The sequence below is a fragment of the Numenius arquata genome, chromosome 17, assembly GCF_964106895.1.
Source record: "Numenius arquata chromosome 17, bNumArq3.hap1.1, whole genome shotgun sequence".
NCBI classification, from domain to species: domain Eukaryota; kingdom Metazoa; phylum Chordata; class Aves; order Charadriiformes; family Scolopacidae; genus Numenius; species Numenius arquata.
Genome location: NC_133592.1, coordinates 13552555 through 13579401, shown reverse-complemented (window position 1 = coordinate 13579401; position 26847 = coordinate 13552555). Strand labels below are relative to the sequence as shown.

Sequence of the window (26847 nt, the reverse complement as noted above, 5' to 3'; positions counted from 1 at the left end):
GGTGATGTCATCTCAGAAAGGATGTGACAGAGTAGGAGGAGCCCCAGGAATGGCTGAAAAGAATCAACTGATATGTCACAGTGTAATATGCTGAGTGCCAGCACAATAAACTTCTTTAATCTGTACTGTTTATCTTGATACAAATATAATAAAATGAAAATAGTCTAACAAACCCCATCTTCCTCCCACTGAGGAAATCTCCAACAAAATTGAAATCTTCATCCCACAAACAGTTCTCCCTCTGAAATGTTAAAACTACTAAATGTGAAAGATCAGAGTATAACCTTACTTGATTAAGGTTAGGACGTGGCCCTGAAAGAGATATTAAGGACAGGGTAAAAACCATACTGCAGAAAACCGGCTTAGGCTGAGGCACTTCAACACTCACTCAGTCTCAAACAATAGTTTCCCCACTTGATGCTTCTTTAACACCACTTTGCATTGTCGGTCATGTATTGCAGCATATGGAGTGTGTATATATATATATAAACGTGTATATAATGGAATATTTATAAGCATATGTATATGTACTTATACATTTAATAATTTTCCATTATTATATATAAGGATATATAAGGATACATCATAATGCATGTATACAATAGACAGCAGAGAAAGTTGAGGATTTAGAAAAGATGAATGAGATTGCAAAAGAAAAGTCATTTGAAGCATTTACTATGCCAAGACCTCTACAATCTTTATTTTCTACACATTGCTAAAGGAACAAACTACAATTTCAGAGAAAAGTGAGGGAGCTTCACATTCCGTGTGTTCCCTAGTCACTTTGCAATTTTCTAGATTCTCATTCTTCTCCTTAATATTTCCTATAAATCTCATGAGTCTTCACTCGGAGCTTGTTGACCTGCGACTCTGCAATGTCAGCCCGCTCCTCGGCTTCCTCCAGGTCATGATGGATCTTGCGGAACTTGATGAGATTCACATTGGAGAGATCCTCCTGTGGGGAAGAGGGAGCTGTGAAAACATAAAGGCTGACACTTCCATTTTCCTCTACCTGTAGCCTTGGAATTCCTGAAGGAAGGGGAAGGTCCATAGCCTCTGTTTCTACTTTCCAGCTCTTATCTAGGCTCTTAATACAGATCTTCTTAATCTTTTTGCTTTCTTACCTAGAAAATTCACTAAAAGTTTGATGTAACTCCTTTTTATCTACAGAATAATACTAAAACTGTATTTTTAAACCAAATGCATATAGCACTAAGGAGACTGACAACGTGCTATGCTGTATCTTAGAATAACTTGTCAGATCAGGAGTTCAGTGCATTCACGTATATCTGGATTTCAGAACTAAACTGAAAAGAAACCATTGCTGGTCTCCTAAATATCTTCAAATATGACTGTGTTGAATTTGGAATCCTCCTTTTAATGATCCAGACTTGCTGACCTGTAGAAGCAACCTTCTGTTTGATGCTCTAGGCCTGTTGAATCTGGCAAAACATTCACAGAAAACAAATACCTGTAAATGTATACAGGCAGAAATTGCCTGTCTCAAAGAAAAGACACAAGAGTAAACACCAGTCACTTCCTAATCCAAACAGTTATTAAACCCCTTTTCCCTCTTTCTGCCTGCCTGCCTTCAATGACCATCTATCAACCTCTTTTGATTGGCATGTATTTTTAGAACAGGTACATGTTACCTCTGAATGAAAGACTCGGACAATCATGAACAACTGTTATTCAGTCCAAGGACTGGGACTTCGAATTTTGAAGTTGGCAGGAACCTTAGGCCACCATCCAGTCCAGTCTCCCACTCACACAGGGCTAGAACCAATATTAGATCTGCTTGCAGGGACTTGTTGAGTTTTGAGCATCCACATGAATGAAGATTCCACAGCCTCTCTGGGCTCCCGTTTCAGGACTTAAGCATTTTCACGGTGAAAATATTTATCCTACTCTTAGTCAGAATTTTGCTGAAGCAACTTGTGCCCTTTGGGCACCTGTCCTTTCAATGTGCACCTTCGAGACAGGTTGTCTCCTGCTCAACATCACATTTGACCAATGAAAACACCAGAAGAACTCTTTTTTTTAAGTTAATGCTTGCAATTTCCACTTATCTTCTTCTCTTTCATTTGCTTTGACATTACTTCCAGGAGGTAAGTATCTGGAACATGATCTTCCCAGTGTGTGAAGTAAGGCTGACTTGCTGTGGCTTCCTAAATCCTCCATCTTGCCCTTCTTTAAGATGAGTGTTTTTCCAGTCATTAGAGACTTTCACCACTTGCCATAAGCTTCAAAGTTAATAGAGAAATTGCAATGGCATTGTCCAGCTTCCCTGGACAGTCAAATGCTTCTGTCTAGTCTACTGGAATTGTGTATGTCCAGTTTGCTTAAGTGGTTCCTAGCTCAATCTACCTCTATAGTTCAGCTTTCTTGGCTCCATCCTTGCATGTTCAGGCAATGTCCTTATAGTCCTCATGGGATGCTCATCCCTGCTTCCACTTTCCATATACTTCCTTTCTGATTTTGAACTTTGTCAGGTTTTCTCTGTTCATAATATATAGCCTCCTGCTATATATTACTATATACTATACTACTGCTATATATATACTGCTTGACCTTTTGCACATTCCTGTGCTCTGTAGAAGCGGTCCTTAAAAACACAGCACATCAGTCACAAGAGCTAGCATACTGTGTCTATGATCCCAGGGAGGTCTTAGCTCTGCAGTGACTGCAAAGACTTCTAATTCCTCCTGAATGTTCCCCATGTTGTATGAGTTGGTCTACAGACACGAGATAGATAGTTTTCCTGTCATGCTGCTTTCCCAGGGGAGGTGTGAGAACTTTCCCTGACTTGCTGTCCCCAAGATACTTCCTCCCTGCATCCATTTGTCTTTTTGTTTGGGGAATTATGTTACCATCCCCCAACAAACCTAGTTTAAAGGCCTCCTCACTAAATCAGCAAGCATGCTAGCAAATATGCTCTTACCTTATTTGTTAAAATAAATTCACTACTCCCCAGAAGTTCTTGTTCCTCACAAAACAAGATGTAGTCATAAAAAACAAAGCCCTGCCTGTGACAGCAGACATATAACCAGCTGTTGACCTGAAGAATGCATCTTTTCATACCCGAGCAGTCCCCTTGATCAGCAGAATCAGGGAGGACAACACTTGAGCTCCCATGTCCTTCACTGAAGTCCCCAGAGCTCTGTAATCTCTGGGCAGTATCATTGAGTACCAGAAAAAGTTATTAACTCATGATGAAAGAGATCTCAGGAGCTTTCCCAGTCCTGCTTCCTTCTCAAAGCAGGCCCCACATGCCCAGGAGAAACAATGGTTGATAATCTGATAGCTAGCCAAAATTTGTTAGTCCCTCCACAACATTTTGGATTAGAGCCCTCGGCAAGTAGAGAGAGCTCCTGAGAAAGCAGATCTGGTTAGCAGATTAGTTCCTCAACCCTATTTAGAAAGGAGTGTCCAGCCACTTTCACCACCCCTTCATGGAAGCGTGGGTCAGGCTCACCTGGCCCAGATGCCTCCTCTGAGGAAGGGCATCCCACTTGTCACCAGACCCTGTATCTAGTCTATTAGTGTACATCTGTGGGTGGTGAATATGTCTTCTCGTAATGGCAGATGTCAAAGGCTCCCAGCTTCTTGGAAGTCTCCATCAAGTGTAGCCTGAGGCAATTTGTCCTTCCATGTAATGCAGAGTTTGAGCTCTTGCAGCTCTCGAGTCTCTCTGAGAACCCATTGATCATTCATGCCTGTTTGGCATTCCAGAAGTAACACCTGCTCACCTCCTCCTGAAGCTCCTTCACTTGACAATTCATCACCTGACCAGAACGTATAAGCCCAAGCCTCAGGAATAAAACCTGTGGACTCCAGCAAGAAAAATCTGTTTTTTCTCAGAAGCTCTGTTTTGACTGAGAATTCTGAAGAGCTGGGATGATCACTCCACCTGGTGCTGTAAACTGATATATAGAATGTTGCCACCGTGTCTGGAGCACTTCTAGGAGCCACCAACAATCTTGAATAGCACCTCTGGGCCCCCCATCTGCATTTAACGCAGCATGAAATGTTAAATTGCTGTTTGCACACCCTGGTCACTCATATTCCCTAGAGATAGTATAAATAGAAGCACAGCACCCTTCTAAGAATTCAACTTTTTTGCAGAGGTACATTTCCATATTATGTGTAACTTCCATAAGCCTAGCATACTTATTAAAACCACAATTCTATTATCAGGGGACAGAAATATCAAATAAAATAATGATTTTCTTTTTTTATAAAAAGAAACAAAACCATTTAAAAATATTGTATTAGCCAGACAGTTAATAAGAAATTATTTAATTGCTGTGTTCTTGTTAAGGAGAGTTGAGGATTATTTACATTCAAAAATAAGTAAATTTATAATCTGACAGTCCTCATATTTTCAAATATTTCCATATTATTCTGTGAAATCCTAATCAGCCCCAAGGATACATAATCAAATCTAAAACATATCATGATAAACAGAAAAAAACAACGCATAAATGCTCAAAATCACTTCCTCAGTACCCAAGTTTCCCCCTTTAAAAGTGACTTTTCCACAATTCAGGGTGATACTTACAGCCTCCTCAGCTTGTCTCTTGTAGGATTTCACCTTCATTTGCAGCTTGTCCACCAGATCCTGGAGCCTCAGAATATTCTTCCGGTCTTCCTCAGACTAGAGTGGCCAGTAGGGAGGAAAGGGAATGAATCGTTGGTTTCCCACCAGGTGAGGTTAACAATTCCCCGTGGGAGTGGTGTTCACAAAATGTGACTTGCTGTGAGAAAACTCGTTCAGCCCAAGGAGGCCTCCTGCCGTACCTGGTAGGTCAGCTCCTTCACCCTCCTCTCGTACTTGCGCACACCCTTCACGGCTTCAGCGCTGCGCTTCTGCTCAGCATCCACCTCCCCTTCCAGCTCCCGCACCTGCAACAAGAAACCCAGCTTTGGAGATTCCGCGCTGGCTGCTTACGTGACATGTTCACTCACGCACAAATAAAAGCCCTACGCACTCTGGCCTCCAGCTTCTGGAGCTGCTTCTTGCCTCCCTTCAGAGCCAGCTGCTCAGCCTCATCCAGACGGTGCTGCAGGTCCTTCACCGTCTGGTCCAGGTTCTTCTTCATCCTCTCCAGGTGGGCGCTGGTGTCCTGCTCCTTCTTCAGCTCTTCTGCCATCATGGCTGCCTGATGAGAACAAAGGATGAAAGCCATTTTGGGGCCGAGGCATTTTGGGGGAGAACACCTCCACCACCAGCCATGAAAGGACCCCCCGACTCACGTCTGTGATGGCCTTCTTGGCCTTCTCTCCAGCATTGCGTGCTTCCTGGATCGTATCCTCCATTTCACCCTGAATTTGCATGATGTCTGTTTCCAGCTTCTTCTTGGTGTTGATCAAACTGGTGTTCTGTGCAGAGAAAGATTTCAAGACTTGTGTTCTGAGGGCTGCAGTACTAAACATACCACCTGAGCCAGGTCTTTACTCTTCAAGCTTGCAGTAAAAACCTGGAATTCTTTTTAAAATGGTTGTTTACAAAATGTCAGTGGTGGGCTCAGCTGAGGGGTTGTAAGTATGCCTTCCATTCTACACAACAGTAGGGAAGCTCTTCCAGATCATTCAGATCTCTGAAATACACCAGTCCTCCACACTGGATCTATATGACTGGTTTCCACAAAATGCACTGACCTGGGTATGGAGGAGCTGCACACGTTCAGTGGCATCTAGAAGCTCCTGCTCAGCCACTTTCCTCGAGCGCTCCGTCTGCTCCAGGGCTGCCCGTAGCTCCTCAACTTCAGCCTGCAGCAGGTTTGCTCTGCGCTCCACCATGGCCACCTGCTCCTTCAGGTCCTCCTGTGTCCTGAGAGCGTCATCCAAGTGTATCTGGGTGTCCTGTAAAAGAGGCAAGAGCAATTGCAAGGTGGCAGTGTGAGCTTGGGTGCCAAAAATATCAGGGATGTCATTTCTCTTTCTGTAGATTTGCTGAACAGACCTTGAGCACTCCCTGTGTGTTCCTCAGGTTCTTTTGTGCCTCTGCAGCCACGCGGTTGGCATGGCTCAGCTGGATCTCCATTTCATTCAGGTCTCCCTCCATCTTCTTCTTCAGCCGCAGGGCTTCATTCCTGCTCCTGATCTCAGCGTCCAGGGTGCTCTGTAAGGACTCCACAATTCTGAGGTGGTTTCTCTTCATCTGGTCGATCTCCTCATCTTTCTCCGCTACCTTCCTGTCAATCTCAGATTTCACCTGGTTGAGTTCAAGCTGGAGGTGCAGGACCTTCCCCTCTTGGTGTTCTAGGGAGGCCTGAATAAGAAAGAAACATTGTGTCGATAAAAGGATTTCATCTACAGCTCATCTCTTCCAAATGACCTCTTACAGCATAAAATGTGATGCTTTGCTCTGGATGATGTGGAAACTGAGGCTTGACCTTCAGACCAAACACGAAGAGAGCAATGGCATTTCCTTGACAGTCCCAAGATTTTATCTATCACACTATTCCTCAGTATCCCTCTATAGAAAACAGTGATTATGGGCATGTACCTCAGCTTCCTCCAGAGCAGCCTGGATTTCAGATTTCTCCTGCTCGATCTGCTTCTTGACTTTCTCCAGCTCATGAATGGCCTTTCCTCCCTCGGCAATCTGCTCCGTGAGGTCAGAAATCTCCTCTGTGGGAACAAAGACCAATGGCATGGTCAGGCACAGAGCAGAATGGGAAGAGCCCTGTCACACCAAGGTGACCAGCATCTTTGGTGACCTGCAGGCACAGACCCATATGGAATGGTGGTAGCGGCGGACAGGGAGAAAGGCCTGCCAGGAGCAGAGGGCCAGGGACTTACGCTGCAAGTTCTTGTTCTCTCGCTTCAGCGTTTCCAGGTGGTCCAAGGACTCCTCATAGGCATTCTTCATCTTGAACAGTTCCGTGCTGAGAGAGCGAGACTCCTTCTGGGAGGCTTCTAGCTCAGCCTGCGTTTCCTCATACTTCTGCTTCCACTCTGCCAGGATCTGAAGAGAAACAGGGCGTGAGTATGGATGTGGCAATCAGGAGGGGAAGCTCTGCCCAGGAGCCCCAGGCCTGGAGCCCAAAACACCTTGTCAAAGTTCTTCTGCTTCTTGTCCAGAGCTGCGCAGGCAGCATTGGATCTCTCCACATCAATCATCAGGTCCTCCACTTCATTCTGCAGCCTCTGCTTTGTCCTTTCCAGGGAGGCACATTTGGCATTGACAGCTTCAACGTGTTCCTCTGCATCCTGCAGGCGCTGTGCCAGCTTCTTCCTGGGAGGAGATAAGCACAGCTCATTGTTTGAGAGTAAAGGGAAGGCTGTTGTGTGTGCCTGATGAGCTATTCACAACAGCACATTTTGCCACTTCATTGAGTATGTATCCTATGCACAGACAGTGCAAATACTCTCCCGGCCAGTAATTGTTTTCCCAGATCTGATTCCCAGGCTTAAACACCCAGTGTGGCTTCTGTGTCTACCATCCACAGGTTTTCTGTACCATTCTCTGGGTCAGGGGAATATTGTCCTCTACATTTCCTAAACAACACCCTTTGGAGGATACACATTACCTTCAGCCCTTACACTGTGCAAAAGCACAGCTTTAGCTTTTCATGGCAATACCGCAGTTGTGTCTTCAAATTTCCCTTGTTAGTCTGCCTCTATTTTGCTTCCCCACCTTCCCCACATACTTGGCCTCCTCCAGCTCCTCCGTGCGCTGAATGGCGTCCGTCTCGTATTTGGTTCTCCACTGGGCCACTTCGCTGTTGGCCTTGGACAGGGCACGCTGCAGCTCCCCCTTGGCCTCCTGCTCCTCCTCGTATTGTTCCCGGAGCAAGTCACAGTCGTGGCGAGCAGACTGCAAGGCGTGGGCCAGGGCGTTCTTGGCCTGGATAGAAAGCGGGGTTGGGACAGGCATGGTAATATCCTGGGTAATCTCTTCCAACTAATTAATTTAACACTGCAAGCATAGCTGCTGGGAGAGTGTAGCTGTTTGCAATGAAGGACAGAGGTAAGCCTGGAGGAAACAATCCACTAATTGCACTCCCCACAGAAATGAAACTCTTCTCCCAGTATGGCCTGTGCTAAGCAGACCCTGCCACCACTAGGCAGTGGGGAGTTAGGAGTGCTTTCAGTGGCCAGCTGTAGGAAAAGTCATCACCTTTATCTCTTTAGCTCTGGAATAGCTAAGATGAGAAGACTTGAACTGAATGACCTAAGCTGTTTTGTCTCCTGCCTCATCATGATTTGAGTTGCCTGTCTGAAGCACCTCTTAGAGAGGAGGAATCTAATGGATAAGGCAGAATTTGGAAAGTCTTCTCACCTTTATCTCTTCCTCTAAGTGCCTCTTGAGTTCCTCAATCTGTTGGGTGAAAGCCTGCTTGCCTCTTGACAGCTGAGAAATCAGAGCATCTTTCTCCTCCACCTGCCGCGAATATTCACCTGGGAAAGCGCACAGAAAGGAAGTATTTTCATTGTCATTTTTGACCCAAACAAACTGTTTTAGGATGCTCTCCCATTCTGCAGCGCAGAGGAGGGTTTCTCACCTGATTCTGTCTGCAGACGAGCTCTTTGAGCACTGAGGTCGTTGATCATGCGCTGATGCTCTTCTTCCTTTGTCTTAATCTCACTCAGCTGGTCTTCCAGCGTGCGGCACATCTTCTCCAGATTTGCCTGTGGAGATCACAGAGAACGAAAGAAGATGAGTATCTGGACTCCTCTTTCTTCTGAGCCGCGCAATTCTCATTAGAATAGTGTGACCAGATTTGCAAGCTATATTCTACTTACTGGTGTTAGAGGGCTATATATAGAGAGAGAGAGACAAAGAGTTATACTGGAATATTTTAAAAATATATGTTTCATCATTTTTTATTTTCAAGTTGTTTTCGGTATATTTTTCAATACCTTGGCTTTGGAGACAGACTCCATGTTACTGGCCAAGTCGTCAATCTCCATCTTCAGCTCACTCTTCTCCTTCTCCAGCTTCTGCTTCACTCGCTGCAGGTTGTCGATCTGCTCCCCAAGCTCAGCCGTGCTGTCCGCGTGCTTCTTCCGCAGGGCGGCAGCCGTGGCTTCGTGCTGCAGCGTGGCCTCTTCGAGGTCGCGACGCATCTTCTGAAATTCTGCCTCACGCTTCTTGTTCATATCGATCTGAGCTGCGGTAGCCCCTCCTGCTTCTTCCAGGCGCTCGCTGATCTCCTCCAGCTCCCTCGAGAGGTCAGCCCGATGCTTCTCTGCTTTTGCCCGAGAGGTTCGCTCTGCCTCAATTTCCTCCTCCAGTTCCTCAATACGCGCCTGGGGAACATTAGGCACCCTTCACACCCATGCCCTTCTCCTTCCTGACCCAAGACTGCCTGAAAGAGGGGAAGGAACAGACACTTGCCTGCAGCTCCTTGATCTTCTTCTGTAACTGCATGCCCAGGGCTTGCTCGTCCTCGATCTTGCTCTGGATCTGGCTGATTTCAAAGTCTTTCCTTTGGGCAAAGCAAACCATGTTAGAGCTCAAAGAACACAGACAAGTCCACCAGCCCAGCACTCAGGTGCCCCACAGCCACACTCACTTCTTCAGTTTCTCATCCAGCTGCTGCTTGTCATTTTCCAAATCCATTATGCTGTCATGGGCCAGCTTCAGGTCTCCTTCGAGTTTCCTCTTAGCTCTCTCAAGGTCCATGCGCAGTTTCTTCTCCTGCTCCAGGGACCCTTCCAGCTGAACAGAACAAGGCCATCAGTGCTCTACCAGCCGGGTCTAACTCCATACCTGTCCTGTTCTTGCTGTATGGCTGTGTGCTTACATCGTCCACTTGCTGCTCCAGCTTGGTCTTAGCTTTGGTCAGCGTGTTGACTTTGTCCTCTTCTGCCTGCAGGTCATCCAGTGTCTGCTGATGGGCCTCTTGGAGGGCTTTCTTCTCTTTTGTCAGCTTCACAATGGTCTCATCCAGGGCTGCCATCTCCTCTGTGAGGTTTTTCACCTGTTGAAAAAGAAAACAACCTTGTTACAGGAGTTGTAAATGGATCTCTTTTCCTTGAATGATGTCACAAAACCTGTTGTATACCTTGTTTTCTGTGGCATGTTTTTCCTTCTCAACCTTGGCCAGTGTTAACTCAAGGTCATCAATATCTTTTTTCAGCTCTGAACATTCATCCTCCAGTTTCCTCTTCTTGGCTGTCAGCTCAGCATTCATCTCTTCTTCATCTTCTGCTCTTTCACTTAGCTCCTTAACTTTTGTTTCCAGCTGGATTTTGTTTTTTATCAGCTGGTCACACTTTTCCTCAGCATCAGCCAAGCTGTCTGCTTCCTACAATAGAAAGATTTCTTGAAGATGTTCTCATTACTAGTTATATCCTGTAATTTTTTTTCACTCATTCAATTTTGTTGCTTTAAATACTACATAAAATATAATCAGCTTCATATTTTTCACTGAAGGGATATGTCACAGCACAGCCCTATACAGACTCACATGTATTCTGTAAGGTTTTCTTCTGACCTTTGCCTCAGTGATCATTGTTAAGTATCCTGTTAATAATTATGGTGAGAATTTGGAACCCAGCATCCTGACTCATGAAGGAAATGCTCTTTCAAAGAAGTTGAACCCACTCATCTGCAAGTTTATTCTGTGGATAAAGATGTCTCCCATGCTTTTCATCATACACTGAAGCTCTGAAATCGTGGGAATTCTTTCACGCTTCTGTTTCATCTTGTTCCTTTTAGAATACTTCACACAATATTTTATTTAGAGTATAACCATATGGTCACATGTAATTCATATGTATTTACCTATTTCACACTGTGCATATACATGTACTTTTGTAAACTTTGTATATATGCATTTTTTATATATAGTTTCTGTGTAGATTTATAATATACATATATATTCACACGTGTTTACACATAGATATATATGTTTCTATTTTTTTAATATATTTTATATACACACCTATACTGTCATTGAAAATATTTTCTTCTTTACATTGAGTCTGTAAGGATGTAAGTTTAAAGTCTCTCCAATTCAAATCCCCTGCCAGGGCCACATATAGGACAGTCTTACATATCACCTTTATTTGTAAATTTGAGATTCATCATGGTTGCTGTGCAGATTAATATGTCCTATTTGATTCTGTTATTTGGAAGGCATATTTGATCTTCATTTTCTACAAACCAAGAAGCATGAAGTGCACTGGTGGTACTCACAGCCTGCATTTGGAGCTGCAGGTCATTTTTTTCCTGCACCAGTTTCACCATTTTCTCCTCCAGCTCTTTCCTCTTTGCCTCAGATTTTGCAAGCTCTTCCTTGGTTTTCTCAAACTCTTCCTTCATGTTGGCCATTTCCTTCTCAGATTCTGCGCTCTTCAGCAAGGGCTTGATCTTGAAGAATAGCTTCATCCAGGGCCAGTGCTTGACATTCATGAATGCACGAATGTTGTACTGGATGCAGAAGATGGCCTCCCTGAAATGCAAATAAACAGAGTGACTAAATCACAGAATCACAGAGTGGTTGAGACTGGAACTCTAGAACAACTTGTTGAACCCCTCCTGCTCAAGCATAGTCACCTAGAGCAAGTTGCTCAGGATACATAGGAAGAATTCTCAGTGTCATGTCTGCAGAAACAATGTGCAATGAGATGAACTTTAAGAAGAGTGTCTACCTTCTCTCCACCATTCTCTGGTACTCCACTCTCATCAGGAAGCCCCTGCATCTGGCTTGTGTGCGAGTCATGAGCTGTGCCAGTTTCTCATCCCTCATCTCCTCCAGAAGACCTATGAGTCCAGCTTTGAAGAACACCTTGAGAAAGAGGATGTCATAAGGCATCAATCCTAGATCATCACAACACCAACAGATTACATTTCCATAGGGATTACTGGTTTTGGTAACACTGTTACTTTATGAAATGAGAAGGTGATGTTTTTATTTTAGTTAGTTCTCTAAATTGACTGTAACCACTCACACTGTCACACCAATATACTCACAGACATCAGTGTGTGTGTGTCCAGGCAGTCTGAATGGTATGAGTTGTCTGATACACAGAAGACAAGGAATTTCAGCTACCAATTCCTCACTACATCCTCTAGGTTTATCTTGATTGGCAGTCAGGTAACTGGACAGGCCTTTTTATCCCTTTTAGGAATCAATAACTTTGCAGAATGTTCTTTTATCTCAGAATATTTCTTCATACTTCACAAAACACAGTGAAGGCTGCTGTCCATTTTATTTATTTATCTTTTGAATGCAGACTTTCTGTTGTCATCCTCCGAGTTAACAGCGCACACACTGTCTACTGGTGGGACCATCCTGTGGTCTTGGTGCAAGCTACGTCTTCCTGCTACCAGTTATATACGCTACCACTTTTGCTGCTGGCAAACATATCCTTGGCTGTTTATGCATGCTGTTGCTTTAGTCCTTGCACTGATTTTGTTTCTACTGCTTTTATGTATGTACATTTCTATTTATATTTCATTCATACCTCTCAATATTTCTGTAAAAAATGTCCATATTTTAACCAAGTTGTACTTGTACCTTGGTGTGACCAAATTTATATTGGGTGTGATCAATGGCAATGGATCCAAGGAGCTTCTCCGAAGCTTTCTTGCTATCCATGAACTGTCTCTCTGGGACAGCACTTGCATTCAATATCCTGTATCTGTAGGAAAAAAATAAAATGTAAGAATATTATTATTACCCAAGCCAACATTCTTTTTTAAGACAGGCTTGATGGCTTCCCAATATGGCAGGACAATGTCTTGGCTGAACGTTGACTGATTTTTTGAGACATTCCTTTGCTAAGTAGGAATACATTTTCTGAGCAATGTGAGAAACTTTTGCTATAACTTACCCATTACAATTCTTCATGGAGCAGATGATACTGCAGTATCATTGACAGTAAAATAATTGTTAAAAAATAGGAACATATTATAATGAATGTATTATTTAAATAACTATAATATAGAATTTACAAAAAAGGTGCATTAGTTTGAAATTTGAGCTAGCTGGGACTAGAAGAAAACCTGGCACACCAAATTATCTGTGTTTAAGTAATCATATAGCTCTCAGGGTCCTGAAGGAACTTAATGGCCCTGACCAGCCTCACCTAGGGCCTCTACCATGGGCCCATGGTCTCCATTTCAGCTTAGGCCTTGGATCTCATTTCTTGTATGAGTTGCATCATAGCTGTTCTCCAGCTCTGTCTCTGGCCTTGCTTTCTCAATGGACCTTGGACCAATACTGTAGGTGGTCTTCTCCTCCACGGAGCTCTTCTACAGATATTGCAGCTTTGTTGCCAGTGCTGTCTGCTGTCTCTATCCCCATCTCCTGCTGCTCCTGACAGGACCACCCGGGTGCACCCTGAATCTGATTCAATGCTTGCCTTGACTGGGATTGTCAATGTACCCCTTGCCACCCCCCAGCTCTGGCCACCGTGTTCAGACCCTCTTGGACTGCACCCTGCACCCAGTTCTCCTTCTCTTAGGGAGCAGTTGGCCATTGTTGCTTGCTGGTAATTGCTTATACAAATTCCAGCTGTTCTTACAACAGACAATGTCAGGACCTTTCTAGGGAGGGTACCAGTATGTCCTGTTTGCTTTCAAAATCATGTAATACTATCAAAAGAACAGGTGAGACATAAGGTGCTGAGTAAAGACAACTAAGATTATTTATCCCATCTCTACAAAAGATATATCAATGTCATAACATGGTCTTAAGTTGTCCCACCAGGTTAAGCGTGCATAGACTTAGCTATAATAAGACAGTATGCTGTAGAAACCTGACCTCTGTTTAAAGTCAGCATAGACAACTCTGCTGGGGAATCCTTTTCTGCAAATTCTGATCCCTTCCAACACGCCATTGCACCGAAGCTGGTGTAGCACCAATTCATGCTCCATGACACCTAACAATTCAGAGCACAAGTGAATATTGTGGATCACAACATAGAGATCTTCAGTATCACAGGAAAACCTTTACATATTTGAGGATTTTACCAGGTGTTTTTGTTTCATTGGGGATGATGCATCTCACAAAATGTGGGTGAGTGCTGCGCAGATTGGTCATCAGCTTGTTTAAGTTCTCCTGAAGAATTATGAACAAAAGTTTATATTAGTAAATTTATATTATAATATATATTAAATTTATATTAGTAAATATTTGTTCTGTGGATTCCCTTTACAGTAAAACTACTACAATGCCATCAAGCTTGCTGTAGTCATATGAATGGTCCATTTTATGAATACTGTGATAAAATGTTAAAAAAAAAAATGTCCTTCACCTGTGAGAGGTCTACACAGTTTACTTCTCCTAGGCGAATCTGCTGTTCTTACCTGCAGGTATTCAGGACCACGGCTTGTGGTCAGACCAGCAGCTTCACCTGGGATAAGCATATGCAAAAGCCAGGCAGGAAGGCCCAGGCTTGAGAAAGAACTATTAAGCTTCTGACTTGTTAGCAGTCTAGAGCTCAAGACACATGGATATTTCACACACACCAGAATAACTCCTAGAGTGCACAGCTGACATGGTAATGGTAAAGAAGACATTTAACCCAAAAGGCAAAACAATGTCATTACAACACTATATTTCACCTTGAAATCTGGAGGAGAGGGAAAGAAGGCTTCTAGGCTATATAAGAGAATTTTGTTATGATAGATGACAACTTCGTTGTAAATTAGGGGATAAAATGATAAGCTCTGTATCCACTGCAACAGAGATTAAGTGACATGATGGATTTCTTTGCTATAAGAACATGGGTCAAGAACTCTAAAAAACTATGACTACAGCTTGCCAAACTAGAACCAAGAAAACTATGACTACAGCTTGCCAAACTGGAACTAAGAACTATGGGAATTTCAAGGAAGCTTATTTTCTATGTCCAAATCAGCAGAGATAAAAAATTATGTACTTACCCGGAAAAGAGCTGAGACAGTCTGGAAAGAAGAACCCTTCTTCTTCCCACCCCTCTTACCACCACCACCTTCTGCAGAATTTTTTAAAAAAAAGTATTTTAAAATTTTAATTTGTGATTCTCCATATACATTGTACATGCATGAGCCTAAAGATTCTTTTTTACCTGCTTCTCCACCGTAAGAAGCGAAGAGTGAGGCCAGTGTCTTCACAGATGATTTCTGGTACAACCCAATGACAGTTTCGTTCAGGGGATCCTTGTTCTTTTCCAGCCAGCCAGTGATGTTGTAGTCTACTGTGCCAGCATAGTGCACCAGGGAGAAGTGGGCCTCAGCCTTGCCTTTGGCAGGCTTGGGCTTCTGGAAGTTGTTGGACTTTCCCAGATGCTGGTCATAGAGCTTGTTCTTGAAAGAGGTGTCAGTTGCCTTGGGGAACATGCACTCCTCTTCCAGGATGGAGAAGATGCCCATAGGCTGGAATAAGGCAAAAGAAACACAGATGTTAAATTGGCCTTTATACACAAAGGTGGCTGGGCTTATCTCAATAGAGCATGAAATCAAAATAAAGACTGTGGTATCAGCAAGGCAATACTACTCTCTCTTTTCAAATCCAAATAGCAGGGTTAAACATGGATACTTACCCAGTTTACTTTCAAAGGTTCAGTGACTGATGGAAATTTACATTATTTGTGCAAGAAAAATTGAAAAATAAAGTTAAAAATGTCATATTCACAAAAGCTCTTGGTCTAAACAGCTCACAGTGTATGGATATGTCTTAACAAAAAGTCTCTTTGCTCAAGATCCTCCTAGTCACTGAATGCCATGTCCTTTAATAAACTTGACCGCTGACTTAGCACACTAATTGATGCACATGAAAGGATGACTATCAACTGGAAGTTGTGAAATTCCATGTTTTATTTTGCAAATATAAAAAAACCCCCATAATTAAAAATCTCCTGTTGTAGCTAGGCAGAAATTAATCTATCAGAGTTTAAGAGAAACTTGTAGGCTTTATAGTGGAAACTAACTCTAGTTGTTATGAATGAATACTATTATCGGGAGCTTTGCAGTGTTTTAGCTCTTGAAAAGAGGTCTGTACAGAGCTGTTGCCATGAAGGTATTGAAACTTCACAGATAAAATAAGTTACATGTCAGGGATTTCAAATAACCAAAACTGAATGTTTGGTGTGAAAACTGATGCCAAGTAACAACAGAATTCCCAGATTCATAATGCACCTGAACAGGAAGGATACCTTCTCAATGAGCTCAATGCAGGCAGCCAGGTCCATCCCAAAGTCAATGAACGTCCACTCAATTCCTTCCTTCTTGTACTCCTCCTGCTCCAGCACGAACATGTGGTGGTTGAAGAACTGTTGCAGTTTCTCGTTGGTGAAGTTGATGCACAGCTGCTCCAGGCTGTTGAACTGCAAAACACAGACAGATGCAGCTATTTTTGAACTGTGTTCCTACTCATAAAACAGTGAGATTTACTCCATTACTTTCCAGCTCAGACTAGATCTATGGTTAGATCCACTTATAATTCACGTGTAGCACTCTTCTACAGCATCTTTTCTGTAACAAGCATGTACCAGACACAGCTGAAAAGCCTGATCTGTGATTTACTTAACAGCTATATCTAGCAGAAAGAACCGGTGGCAGGGCAAGTGTCCTTTTCCTAACATTGACTAGGGTTATTCGACATACTAATTGCCTGTAGTCAGAGGAACTCTATGTAATTGCATGTCATGCATCTGAAGACTAGCACTGCAGCTCCCTTCTCTCATGTCAGCTCTCTGCTCTTGTCATGCAACAATGGTATCATATATTGGAATAGGAGAAACTTAAGAAATTTAAATTCACAAACTTCCACAGTGAAAACTACACTATACTAAGTGCTACATGCAGCATTCTCAATAACACCTTTCCTTTCATACTGAAGAAAGACAGACTTCAAATTCAGTGCTCTCAAAGGATTTTCTGGTATTTTTTGCAACAAATATTACTAATTTGTACACAGTTATAAAGCATACTCAGGGGAAGAAATTAGAAGATTGGTCCCTAGGCATGTTATAGCACTTCTTTCTGATTCAATTTTAATCTGTCAAGTATTCCATTCAAAATTTTCTCTTCTTTCAGATCAAATCCTTGGTTTTCACTGCATCCTTAAACACATAATTTCATAATTTTTGGTGCCCTAATACATCAAAACTGACATTGCAAAAAGCCTGTGTTAATTTGCCACCATTTTCAGCCTACAATGGCATACCTGATAGTCCTTTAATACCCATTTTCTATGTTTTATGAGAATTTTTGTATTTCTGGAGAGTATTATTACTGAGTTGTTCTTCATGTAAATCCATGACCCAGGTGCTTCTGAGGTCCTATAAGTGCATAATGATTTTTCCACTATCGTGTAAATAAAACAACATATTTATTGAATTTCCTTCATAGTTGGATGTCTCTTCTAAGAAGCATCAACAAATTCTTTTCCTTACATCAAAGATCTCGAAGCCAGCAATGTCCAGGACACCAATGAAATACTGTCTGGGCTGCTTCGTATCCAGCTGTTGATTGATGCGAACAACCATCCACAGGAACATTCTGTCATAGACAGCCTTTGCCAGGGCTCCTACTGAATTGTGCACCTATACAAGGAGGAAAGTGAGTTAGCATATGGATCTGAAGAGAATGCTCATGACGTTAATTCAAGTTAGAGATTCCCAAACATGAACTGGTTGTTACCTGCTGCACAGTTTGACCCTTGGTCACATATTCATTCCCCACCTTGACTCGAGGGTAGCACAGCGCCTTGAGCAGGTCAGCTGTGTTCAGACCCATCAGGTAGGCAGCCTTGTCAGCAACTGATAACAGAAAGAGAAGAATAAGTTATCTGATGATGCACAGGTTTTGATAAAATTATTTCAGAACAAAATATTCTCTGAAGGGTAGTTTAAAATGTCACAGAATATCCTGATTTGAAATATACCCAGAAGGATCATTGGGTTCAACTCCTATCTCCACAAAGGGCAACGTGGAAGTTAAACCATATACCTAAGAGCATTGTCCAAATGCTTCTTGAACACCAACAGGCTTAGGACCATGATCACTTCCCTGGGGATCTTGTTTTGATGCTTGATCACCCTCTCAGTGAGGAACTTTTTCCTTATATCCAATCTGAAGTTCCCCTGACACAACTTTCAGCCACTCCCTCGCATTCTATCACCATACACCAGAGAGAAGATCAGAACCCCACTCTCCACTACCCCACATTAAAGAGGTCACCCCTCAGTCTCCTCTAAACTAAACAAATCTGAGGATATCAGTTGTTCCTCATGAATTATGTCCTTTAATCCTTTCACCATATTTTATGCCTTCCTTTGGACACATTCAAATATTTTTATATCCTTTTTATATTTTGGTGCCCAAAACTGCACACAGGGCTCACGGTGAGGCTATACCAATCCTGAGTATAGTGGTACAATCACATCTTTTGACCTGCTAGCTATACTGTGTTTAATGCACCCCAGGATATGGTTGGCCCTTTTGTCCACCAGGGTAGATTGTTGACTCATCAACCAAAACCTCCAGATCCATTTCTGCAGGGCTGCACTCCTGCATCTTGTCCCCCCATCTACATGTACATCAAGGATTATACTGTCCCAGATGCAGAATACACCATTTGTCCTTGTTAAATTTCATGCATTTGACAATTGCCCAGCACTCCAATCTATGACGATCTCCCTGTAAGACCTCTCTACACCCAAGGTAATCACTGGTTCTCCCTAATTTAATAACGTTGGCACACTTAACTTAGTGTGCATTTAACTGCTGTTTTCAAGCCATTGATAAAGATATTGAAGAGAATTGAGCCATGGGGAACACTACCAGTGACCAGCAGCCAGCCAGATGTTACCACATTTAGTACAACCATTTGAGTCTGAACCTTCAGCCAATTGTTCACTCATCATATTGTGTACAAGTCTAGCTGTATGCTGGATATTTTTTCCAGAAGGATACTGTGAGAGATATTATCCGAAATTTTGCTAAAATCCGATAAACCCACATCCATTGCCTTCCCTTCATCCACTAGGTGGGTAACTTTGTCATAAAAGGATATTAACATAAAAGGACATTAACATTAAGGGATGACTTTACCTTCATGAACCCATGTTGGCTTTTACCAATGACTACATTGTCTTTCAAGTGTTTTTTTAATAATTCCCAGCATAATCTTCTCCGTATTTTTACCAGTAACCAAAGTGAAACTGACAGGCCTATATTTACCAGGGTCTTCCTTTTTGCCCTGTTTGAAAATTGGAGTAACATTTGCTAGCTTCCAGTAAATTGGGACCTCTCCAGATTCCCAAGACCATTGATAAATAACTGTATGAGGTCTCACAATATTGGCCAACTCTTTCAGTACCTTGGGAGGAATCCCATTAGGGCCCATAGTCTTATGTGCATTCAGTTGCAGCAGCAAATCCTGTACAAGTTCAAACTCAGCTAGGAGCTTATCACTGCCCTAGTCACAGTCCTCCAACCCTGGGTTCTGGGGGTCCCAGGGTCCCATTGGTGTTAAAGACAGATCCAAAGAAGTCATTAAATGTCTCCACTTCATCTTTATCCCTATATCCTTATATCTCTGACCAACCTCATTGAGTAACAGACCACTGTTTCCTTTTGCTCTTAACATACTTTAAAAAGCCTTTTTTGTTATCCAGCACAGTACTGGTCAGCGTCAGCTCTAACTGAATTCTGTCTGTATGCATTTTCTTCCTACAGTGGTGAACAGCATCTCTGCAGTCCTCCTGTATAGCCTGACCTTGCTTCCAAAGTCCGTACACATTCTTTTTCCTCCTAAGTTCCAGAAGGAGATCCCTGTTCAGTCAACCCATCTTCTGCCCTACTTGCCTGACTTATGACACATTGGAATTGCCTGCTCCTGTGCTCTTAAAAGATGGGTCTCAAAATGTGATCAGTGGACCTCAATACCCTTGAAAATATATTCCCAGGGGACCTTACTAACTAGTTCCTTGAGCATCCTAAAGTCTGCTCTCCCAAAATTCAGGGTAGTAGCTCTGCTGACAGTTTTTCTCATATCACCAAAGATTTTAAATGCAACCATTTCATCATCACTGTGGCCAAGACAGCCACCAATTGTCACATTACCTACAAGGAGATCTCTACAAACAACAGATCTAGTTGGCTCCCTTAGTACCTGTATCAAGAAGTTATCTTCAACATGTTTCAGGAATTTCCTGGACCTGTTCATGTCTACTCTATGATAGTCCCAGTTAACATCTGGTAAACTGAAAAGTAAGCCATAAGGACAAGGGCAACTGACCTAGAGATTTCCCTTAATTCCGTATAGAACAGTACATAGGTGTCACCATCCTGGCCAGGCAATTTATAGTAGACTCCCACAAGAACATCTGCTTTATTAGCTGTTCCCCTAATCCTTACACAGAGGTTTTCAGCTATGTCATCCCCTGCTGCAAGCTCTGTACAGTCCAACTCCTTTACATAAAGAGCTATCTCTTCACCTTGCCTGTCCTGCCTCTAACTCCTGAGGAGCCTATAACTATCCATCACAGCACGCCAGTCACAGGACACTTCCCACCAAGTCTCACTTACACCAATGACGTCGTAGCTCTGGGACTGAGCCAAAGATTCTGGTTCCTCTGGTTTATTCCTCATACTGCATGCATTATTGTATGCACTTTTCAAATGCGTTCCAGAGCACTCAGTACATTGTGGAGATAAGCATAACTCTCACAAGCACACCATCCCTCAGATGTTGTCATACCTCCACATGGCTTATCTCTAGTAAGCCTAATTTTATTCTATTCCCCCTTTGAATCTAATTTAAAGCTCTTTCAATCAGTCCCACTAACTCATGAGCAAAAATATTTTTTCCCCACTGAGAAAGGTGAATCCCATCAGGCCCCAGAGTCCTGGTGTCACCTAGATTATCCCGTGATTGAAAAACCCAAAATTCTGCTGGTGACACCAGCTTCGGAGTCAGGTATGGATAAACTGTCTGCCTGCTTCTTTCAGTGTCATTCCCTAGAACTAGGGAGATAGAGAATGTGATGTGAGAGAATGGAAAAGGTTTCAGAGACAAGAAAACTAAAAATTTAGAATTCAGGCTTAAAGACAATGAGAAGAAGATATCTAAGCAATGCTATTGTCCTTGGAATGCTGAACTCAGCTTCTTAAAAAAAAAAAAAGTCTTTTCTTCAAAGGAAAAAAGTTTATCATTTTCAAAAAACACCTTTTCTATAGACTGTTAGTATTGCAATACAAAATTTTGCTGGTAGTACAGAGAGATCAGTAGCAAATTATCCTAATACCTTCTGTGCCATCTGGTTCTGCCTGCTCCTCACGCTGCTTCTGCTTGAACTTCAGGTTCCCATAGTGCATGACGGCCCCTGTCAGCTTGTAAATGGCTGCTTTCTCATCAGCAGTGAAGCCCAGGATATCAATGGCACTCTGGCAACAGAATCAGTCAAATAAACCTCTGGGCCATTAGGTGGGACTTTCACCGTACTGGTATGCTCTGTGTCACTTACATCTGTAGCCATGAGCTCCTCCTGGTCATTAATGCTGGCAACAGTGATCTCACCTTGACTCACAAATTGGTAGTCATACGGGTTGGTGGTAATGAGAAGCATCTCTGTAAAGAAGAATAGGACATATCTGCCAGTAGGAATGAAGAAAAATGCCAAACACATTTAGATTCCATTGAACAATTTATAATACTTCCTACCAATTAGCTCTGGCTTCTTGTTGGACATGATCTGGTAAAATATGTGATAGCTTCTTTCTGCCTTAAGCTGGAAAGTGACTCTGGACTTCTCCAGCAGGTCTGGCAAGGATGGTAGGACAGAGTTAGGCCTGAGAAAGTACACTGAGGTGGAAAGGGAGGAAGGAATGTGATCAGGTGAGGAAGTCTCTTACATGTTTCAATGTCAGCAGAAGCTAGTTTGCCTGTGGCTCCAAAGTGAATCCTGATGAATTTACCCTTAACAGAAGGGGAAACAAAAAAAGAGATGACAGTCTTAAAGAGAGGATGAGTAGACTGAGTTTGGAGAACAGGAGGGAAACTCTACTCACTAAAAGGAGTTATAGAGAAATCAGAGCTAGACCTTTTTCAGAGGTTTACTATGAAAGCACAAATGGCAACATCACACATTGCAGCAAGAGAAATTCTGACTTAACATGAAAACCAACATTTTTACTATAAGTGCATTGTGGTTTTAGGAAAGGTACCCAGAGGCTGTGGAATCTCTAGTCCTGAAGACTTTCAAAACTTGACTGTATCAGGTCCTGAACAATCTGATCTAAATTTGAAGTAAATCCTGCTGAGGGCTGAACAAGAGAATGAACATTTTATACAGTGTAAAAAAGATATATATTATACCAATCAACCAATTCTACCTACCAACCAAAGATACCATTCTACCAATCATTCTACCAGTCTACCATCTCAGGATATGTTTGTATTGAATGTAAACTTAGGTTCCATTTTAAGCTTTATTTCTGTCATTTATATGTGTATTCTATCTTTCGTTTCAAAACTTAGCTGTAAAATGAGGAAATATTTGAGGAAACACAAATACAAATTTCTTACGTTGAACTTCAGGAAGCAATCAATATCAATACAATTCTTCCTACTTGTAAACTGAAGCTGGTTTTGACTGAAAACTCACAAAGCGTGAGGAGTTGTCATTCCTCACAGTCTTGGCATTTCCAAAGGCCTCCAGCAGTGGGTTGGCGCTGATGATTTGATCCTCAAGCGTTCCCTACAGGATAATTACTGCTAAAACACATAGTTCAACCCACATAACAACTGCAGAACTAGACAAAACGTTGGTAACTGGTAACTCACACGCATTTTGCCGGTTGGCTGCTTCTCCTCCTTCTTCTTCTCCCCGCTGGCTGCAATTGTTGCAAAGTACTGGATGACACGCTTTGTGTTCACAGTCTTCCCGGCACCGGATTCTCCACTGTGCAACCAAAGAGGGAAGCAGAGAGCATGTGGTCAGGCCGGAGATCCTCTGGCACCGGTCAGCCCTGCAGGGACCCGAGCAGGGGGGTACATACGTGATCAGGATCGACTGGTTCTCGCGATCTGTGAAAGAGGCAGATACAAAGAAACTTTAATGCCAATGAACAATATAGAAAACACTAAAAGTGGTCTAAAAATAAGGTATCATGGTAGTTGTGTGACAAAAACATTTTTTTGGCAGTTAAGTAACTCCCTTCAGTAATACTCTGCCTTCGGAATAATTCTGGATACTATCAAAAATGAAACCTTTATTCAAAAATTTTTTCCTCCCTTTCTTTTTCATTTCCTTTGCTCAGTCATCTTTTTATTAAATACAGAAGAGTGAATGTTTTTGAATGTATGTTTTTTCAAAATCCTCATGTTCTCTTTTTATTTTTTGCTAAGTTTCTTGCAAATCTTCATATTTGAGTATTCTTTAAAAGTTACAGAGTTAAAAAAATAGAATAAAAGAGAAAAAATTCCAATGAAATCAAAATTGCAGGTTAATGTTAGGTTACATGATAAAAGTCCATCTCAACTCCCCAGCACAGACAGTCAATGGCAAGTGAGGGAGTCCAAATAATATCCTGCCCCAGATTTTTCCAAGCCCATCAAAGGATCCATCAGCCCATTGAAAACATATTCTCTCTTTCTCTACCTTAGGCATGATTCTGTCAAGCATGTATATTCTTGGTTGCAGAAGATTAAAGAAGACATCTTACCAGAAAAAGATTTTATAGGTATATCTAAACTAACTTTTTAATGTAATCCAGGGAAGGATTCTTATTCATTCAAGCTATTAGCCCAGAGAGACACAAATCCATATGATTCATGGCCAGTTCCCTCTAGAATATACTGTTGTCTGCATGCAGTTGACTAGCATTTGGAATAATCCCTGACTCAACGCCCAACACCTATACCATATTGCCATACCTGATCTTAATTCTTTACTCACTGAAGTACAAAACACCATTCCTTACGCACACCCAACTTCTTGTTTCCAGCATATTATGCACATGACACAGCCTTGTGTGCTCCAATTTTACCACATGATCAGATAGGTATGTGCAAGTCAAAACTTTTGTCATTTTCAGTTTGCATTCTTTCAAGTGGAAATTCTCAGAGCTACACTTACGAAATCCACCCCACCGTGTGCCACAACCAGCCACAGAGATATCTATGCTAAGGAATTCCTAAAATGTTTGATAGACTGGGGTAGCTACAACACACTGCTACAAGAGGAGGCCACTTTTTTGATTTGAAACATTCTAATTATTTTCTTATGGTTCTTAGAATTAATATCTTTCAATACTATGCCCAAAAGAAGGAGAAATGGCTTTACTGCCCATCGAAATAATGGTTTTTTTGCAGCGTAAAGCTCAGATATGCACTGTTGAAACCCTGAAATGGTATGTTAAATTCTGATACTGTGATAATACTGAGGGACTTAAACAAGAAGAAGATAAAAGATTGGGAGTAATTCAGTCTATGCTACTTCTTGTAATAGTCTTTAGAGCTAAACACAGCTTCTCTCAGGTTTGGTTTAAAGGGACATCTAGAATCTTTGGAGTAATACAATATGGGTGGTCAGGGAAATTACCCTGGAAAGAAACAATTGAAACTGAGCTTTTAGACACAACTTGTTATTCCCCTGAAAGACACTCACAGTAGAATTAACATAAGGGAGTTACAGCCGCTCACCAGTCAGCATGAACTGATAGGCGTTGTCAGAGATGGAGAAGATGTGTGGAGGGGCCTCCTGGCGCTTCTTGCCTCGGTAGGCCAACACCACCTCCGGGTTGTACACCGGCAGCCACTTGTAGGGGTTGACAGTGACACAGAAGAGACCCGAGTAGGTCTGCGAGGAAGGGAGACGGCACGTTGGCTTCCACTTGGCCACTTCCAGAGCAGTTCCTCCCAGCTACCCAAGGGAAGAGTGCTGCTGGTACTTACGTAGATCATCCAGGCTGCATAACGCTCTTTGAGGTTGTACAGCACAGCGGGTTCGTGGAGGTGGGTCATCATGGCCATGTCCTCGATTTTATCGTACTTGGGAGGGTTCATGGAGAAGATTTGATCTTCCTTTACGGTCAGGGTCTGTCAAATGAAGAAAGAGATGCATGACTGTCATCTAAGAGCTCAGACTGGGAATTATATACAGTTTTTAAGCCTTATTTTCTACTCACCTCTCCTGCTTCAGTCTTGACAGTGACCTTCCCTGATTCTTTGCTCTGGATTGTTCCTTTCACAAAGGATTCCTTAGGATGTACCACAAAGACTGATGTCTTGGCATCAAACGGCTTGTTCTGGGCTTCGATTCTCTCCTTTTCTGACTTCCGGAGATACACAGCTGCCTCCCCAAAGACGGCCATCTCAGCATCTGACGACATGGCTGCAGTTTGTTTGGGCTACACCTGTAGAGGACTCTGATGGGCAAAACAGATTATTTTTTTTTTTATAAACATTAACTGGATCCACCTTTAAAAAATAAAGGAAAAAAATTGTTGCTTCTACTGGGGAGCTGTGGGTCAGTGTGTGCATGAAAGACCTGTGAGGAAGTACATGATTGTCCAGTGTCCAAGGTTGCCTGGCATTAATAGTGACAGCTTGAGTCTAATAATTGTAGCAAATTAATTAATGATACTCATTCAAATAAATATTGGTGGTGATCCGTGTCGTCACTTGACTCAAATCTGTTACCACCAACTAGAGAATTTGTAGCACTAAGAGGACACTCTTAGTTTCATCATCTGCATCACGTTTCAAAGCTAATCAGCAGGACTGATTACACAATGCAACACTATACATTCCAACACAATGTATTTTAATAGAAAACACAGGATAGAGTGATAGACTGACTCACATGTTTTTCACTAATGAATAAAATACATAAATATTTTCTTCTGGTGTAACGTCATCAGTTTGGATACTGCCAAGTCAAAGATTTAGCGATAAAAGCCCTGCACTCTGTTTTGGTCTGTAATTAAATATGAGATATCAGCTGCAAGTGGGTTTAAGTCTAGGTCAGTGGAATTATGGGATTTTACATAACACAGACAGCAAACAGCCTGTCAGCAGGAAAGAAATGCTATCTTAAATGGTCTTCTATCATATGTTTACAGCACATTACAAAGCACCATGGACTTCATAGTGTCCTGTGTACAGGATAGCCACCATCAGCTCTGCAAGATCTAGTACTGGAAGCAGCAGAACTACATCAGCATGCTCTTCTCCACCCAAGTTACCTCATCCTACCAAAGAGCAGGGTTTATTATTAAAAGTGCAGCGTGACAGTGATATAGTCATATTGCTTCTAAGATACGTGTTATTTTTCTTACATGTCACTACATTATACTTTTAGACACACTCTTTGGAAGGCAGTTGAACTCCCAACATAATTTCCATCTCTCCCCCTGCATCCCTCCAGTAAATACATATTACAAAGTAGAGCTGCTACACAAGTCCAAATCCTTTATATGCCCTTTTTATGCACAATGAATGAATAAAACAGTGTCTTACCTCTTGTGGGATATGATGAGTTACTTGCAGGCTGGTAGTATGTAAAATGGAAAAAGAACTTCTTTACGTATTGCTGTGAAGTAATTCAGAGTGAATTTGCAGAATGAATATTTATAAATGCCTTGAAGGCATATTTAAAATACAAGCTGAGACACAGATCACCTTCTGAAAATGAGAGCCAGTAGGACTGCAGTATAACAGAGAATGCAAGGCTCTACCTCCTCTTTGCTAGTCAAGACGCCTCACACTTACCTTAAAATTTTCTTTAAAGGCATAGCTGTGTTGTCTCAAGGCATTTTATACTCTTGTTTTCACATGGTACAGATACCCTTTCTTTCTTCAGTCATAACATTTTTGGCAAACTTTGTTCCTGGCAAAGCATTGTTTGGCAGAGTCAACTAAAGGAAAAACTGTCAGGTGATGTGACCAG

The 26847-nt window shown here is 42.2% G+C and overlaps 1 protein-coding gene across 1 annotated transcript; it reads right to left on the bottom strand.

The window, feature by feature from the left end:
• Positions 1 to 814: 814 nt before the first annotated feature.
• On the bottom strand, positions 815 to 25288 carry LOC141473061 (myosin heavy chain, skeletal muscle, adult-like). Its single transcript, XM_074160371.1, has 38 exons — positions 25085 to 25288; positions 24852 to 24995; positions 24600 to 24756; positions 22955 to 22982; positions 22740 to 22857; positions 22561 to 22653; positions 21809 to 21872; positions 21618 to 21716; positions 21421 to 21524; positions 21202 to 21340; positions 17591 to 17709; positions 17344 to 17493; positions 16102 to 16272; positions 15016 to 15322; positions 14852 to 14922; positions 13937 to 14024; positions 13728 to 13845; positions 12480 to 12603; positions 11611 to 11747; positions 11156 to 11411; positions 10020 to 10262; positions 9759 to 9935; positions 9528 to 9673; positions 9350 to 9440; positions 8872 to 9261; positions 8514 to 8640; positions 8291 to 8409; positions 7659 to 7855; positions 7060 to 7243; positions 6808 to 6973; positions 6512 to 6636; positions 5966 to 6274; positions 5662 to 5865; positions 5257 to 5382; positions 4992 to 5162; positions 4801 to 4905; positions 4562 to 4657; positions 815 to 955 (listed from the first exon to the last, which is right to left on the bottom strand). The coding sequence occupies exons 1-38, from the start codon at positions 25286 to 25288 to the stop codon at positions 815 to 817; spliced, it is 5808 nt and encodes a 1935-aa protein (XP_074016472.1).
• Positions 25289 to 26847: the final 1559 nt, after the last annotated feature.

Excerpts from the sequence above, each read along its gene's own strand:
- LOC141473061 (XM_074160371.1), bottom strand. The coding sequence starts at position 25,288 with ATGTCGTCAGATGCTGAGATGGCCGTCTTTGGGGAGGCAGCTGTGTAT. Across the intron at positions 11,412-11,610 it reads CAGAGAATGGTGGAGAGAAG|GGAGGCCATCTTCTGCATCC; the intron begins GTAGACACTCTT and ends TTTGCATTTCAG. Across the intron at positions 4,906-4,991 it reads TCCAGAAGCTGGAGGCCAGA|GTGCGGGAGCTGGAAGGGGA; the intron begins GTGCGTAGGGCT and ends TTCTTGTTGCAG.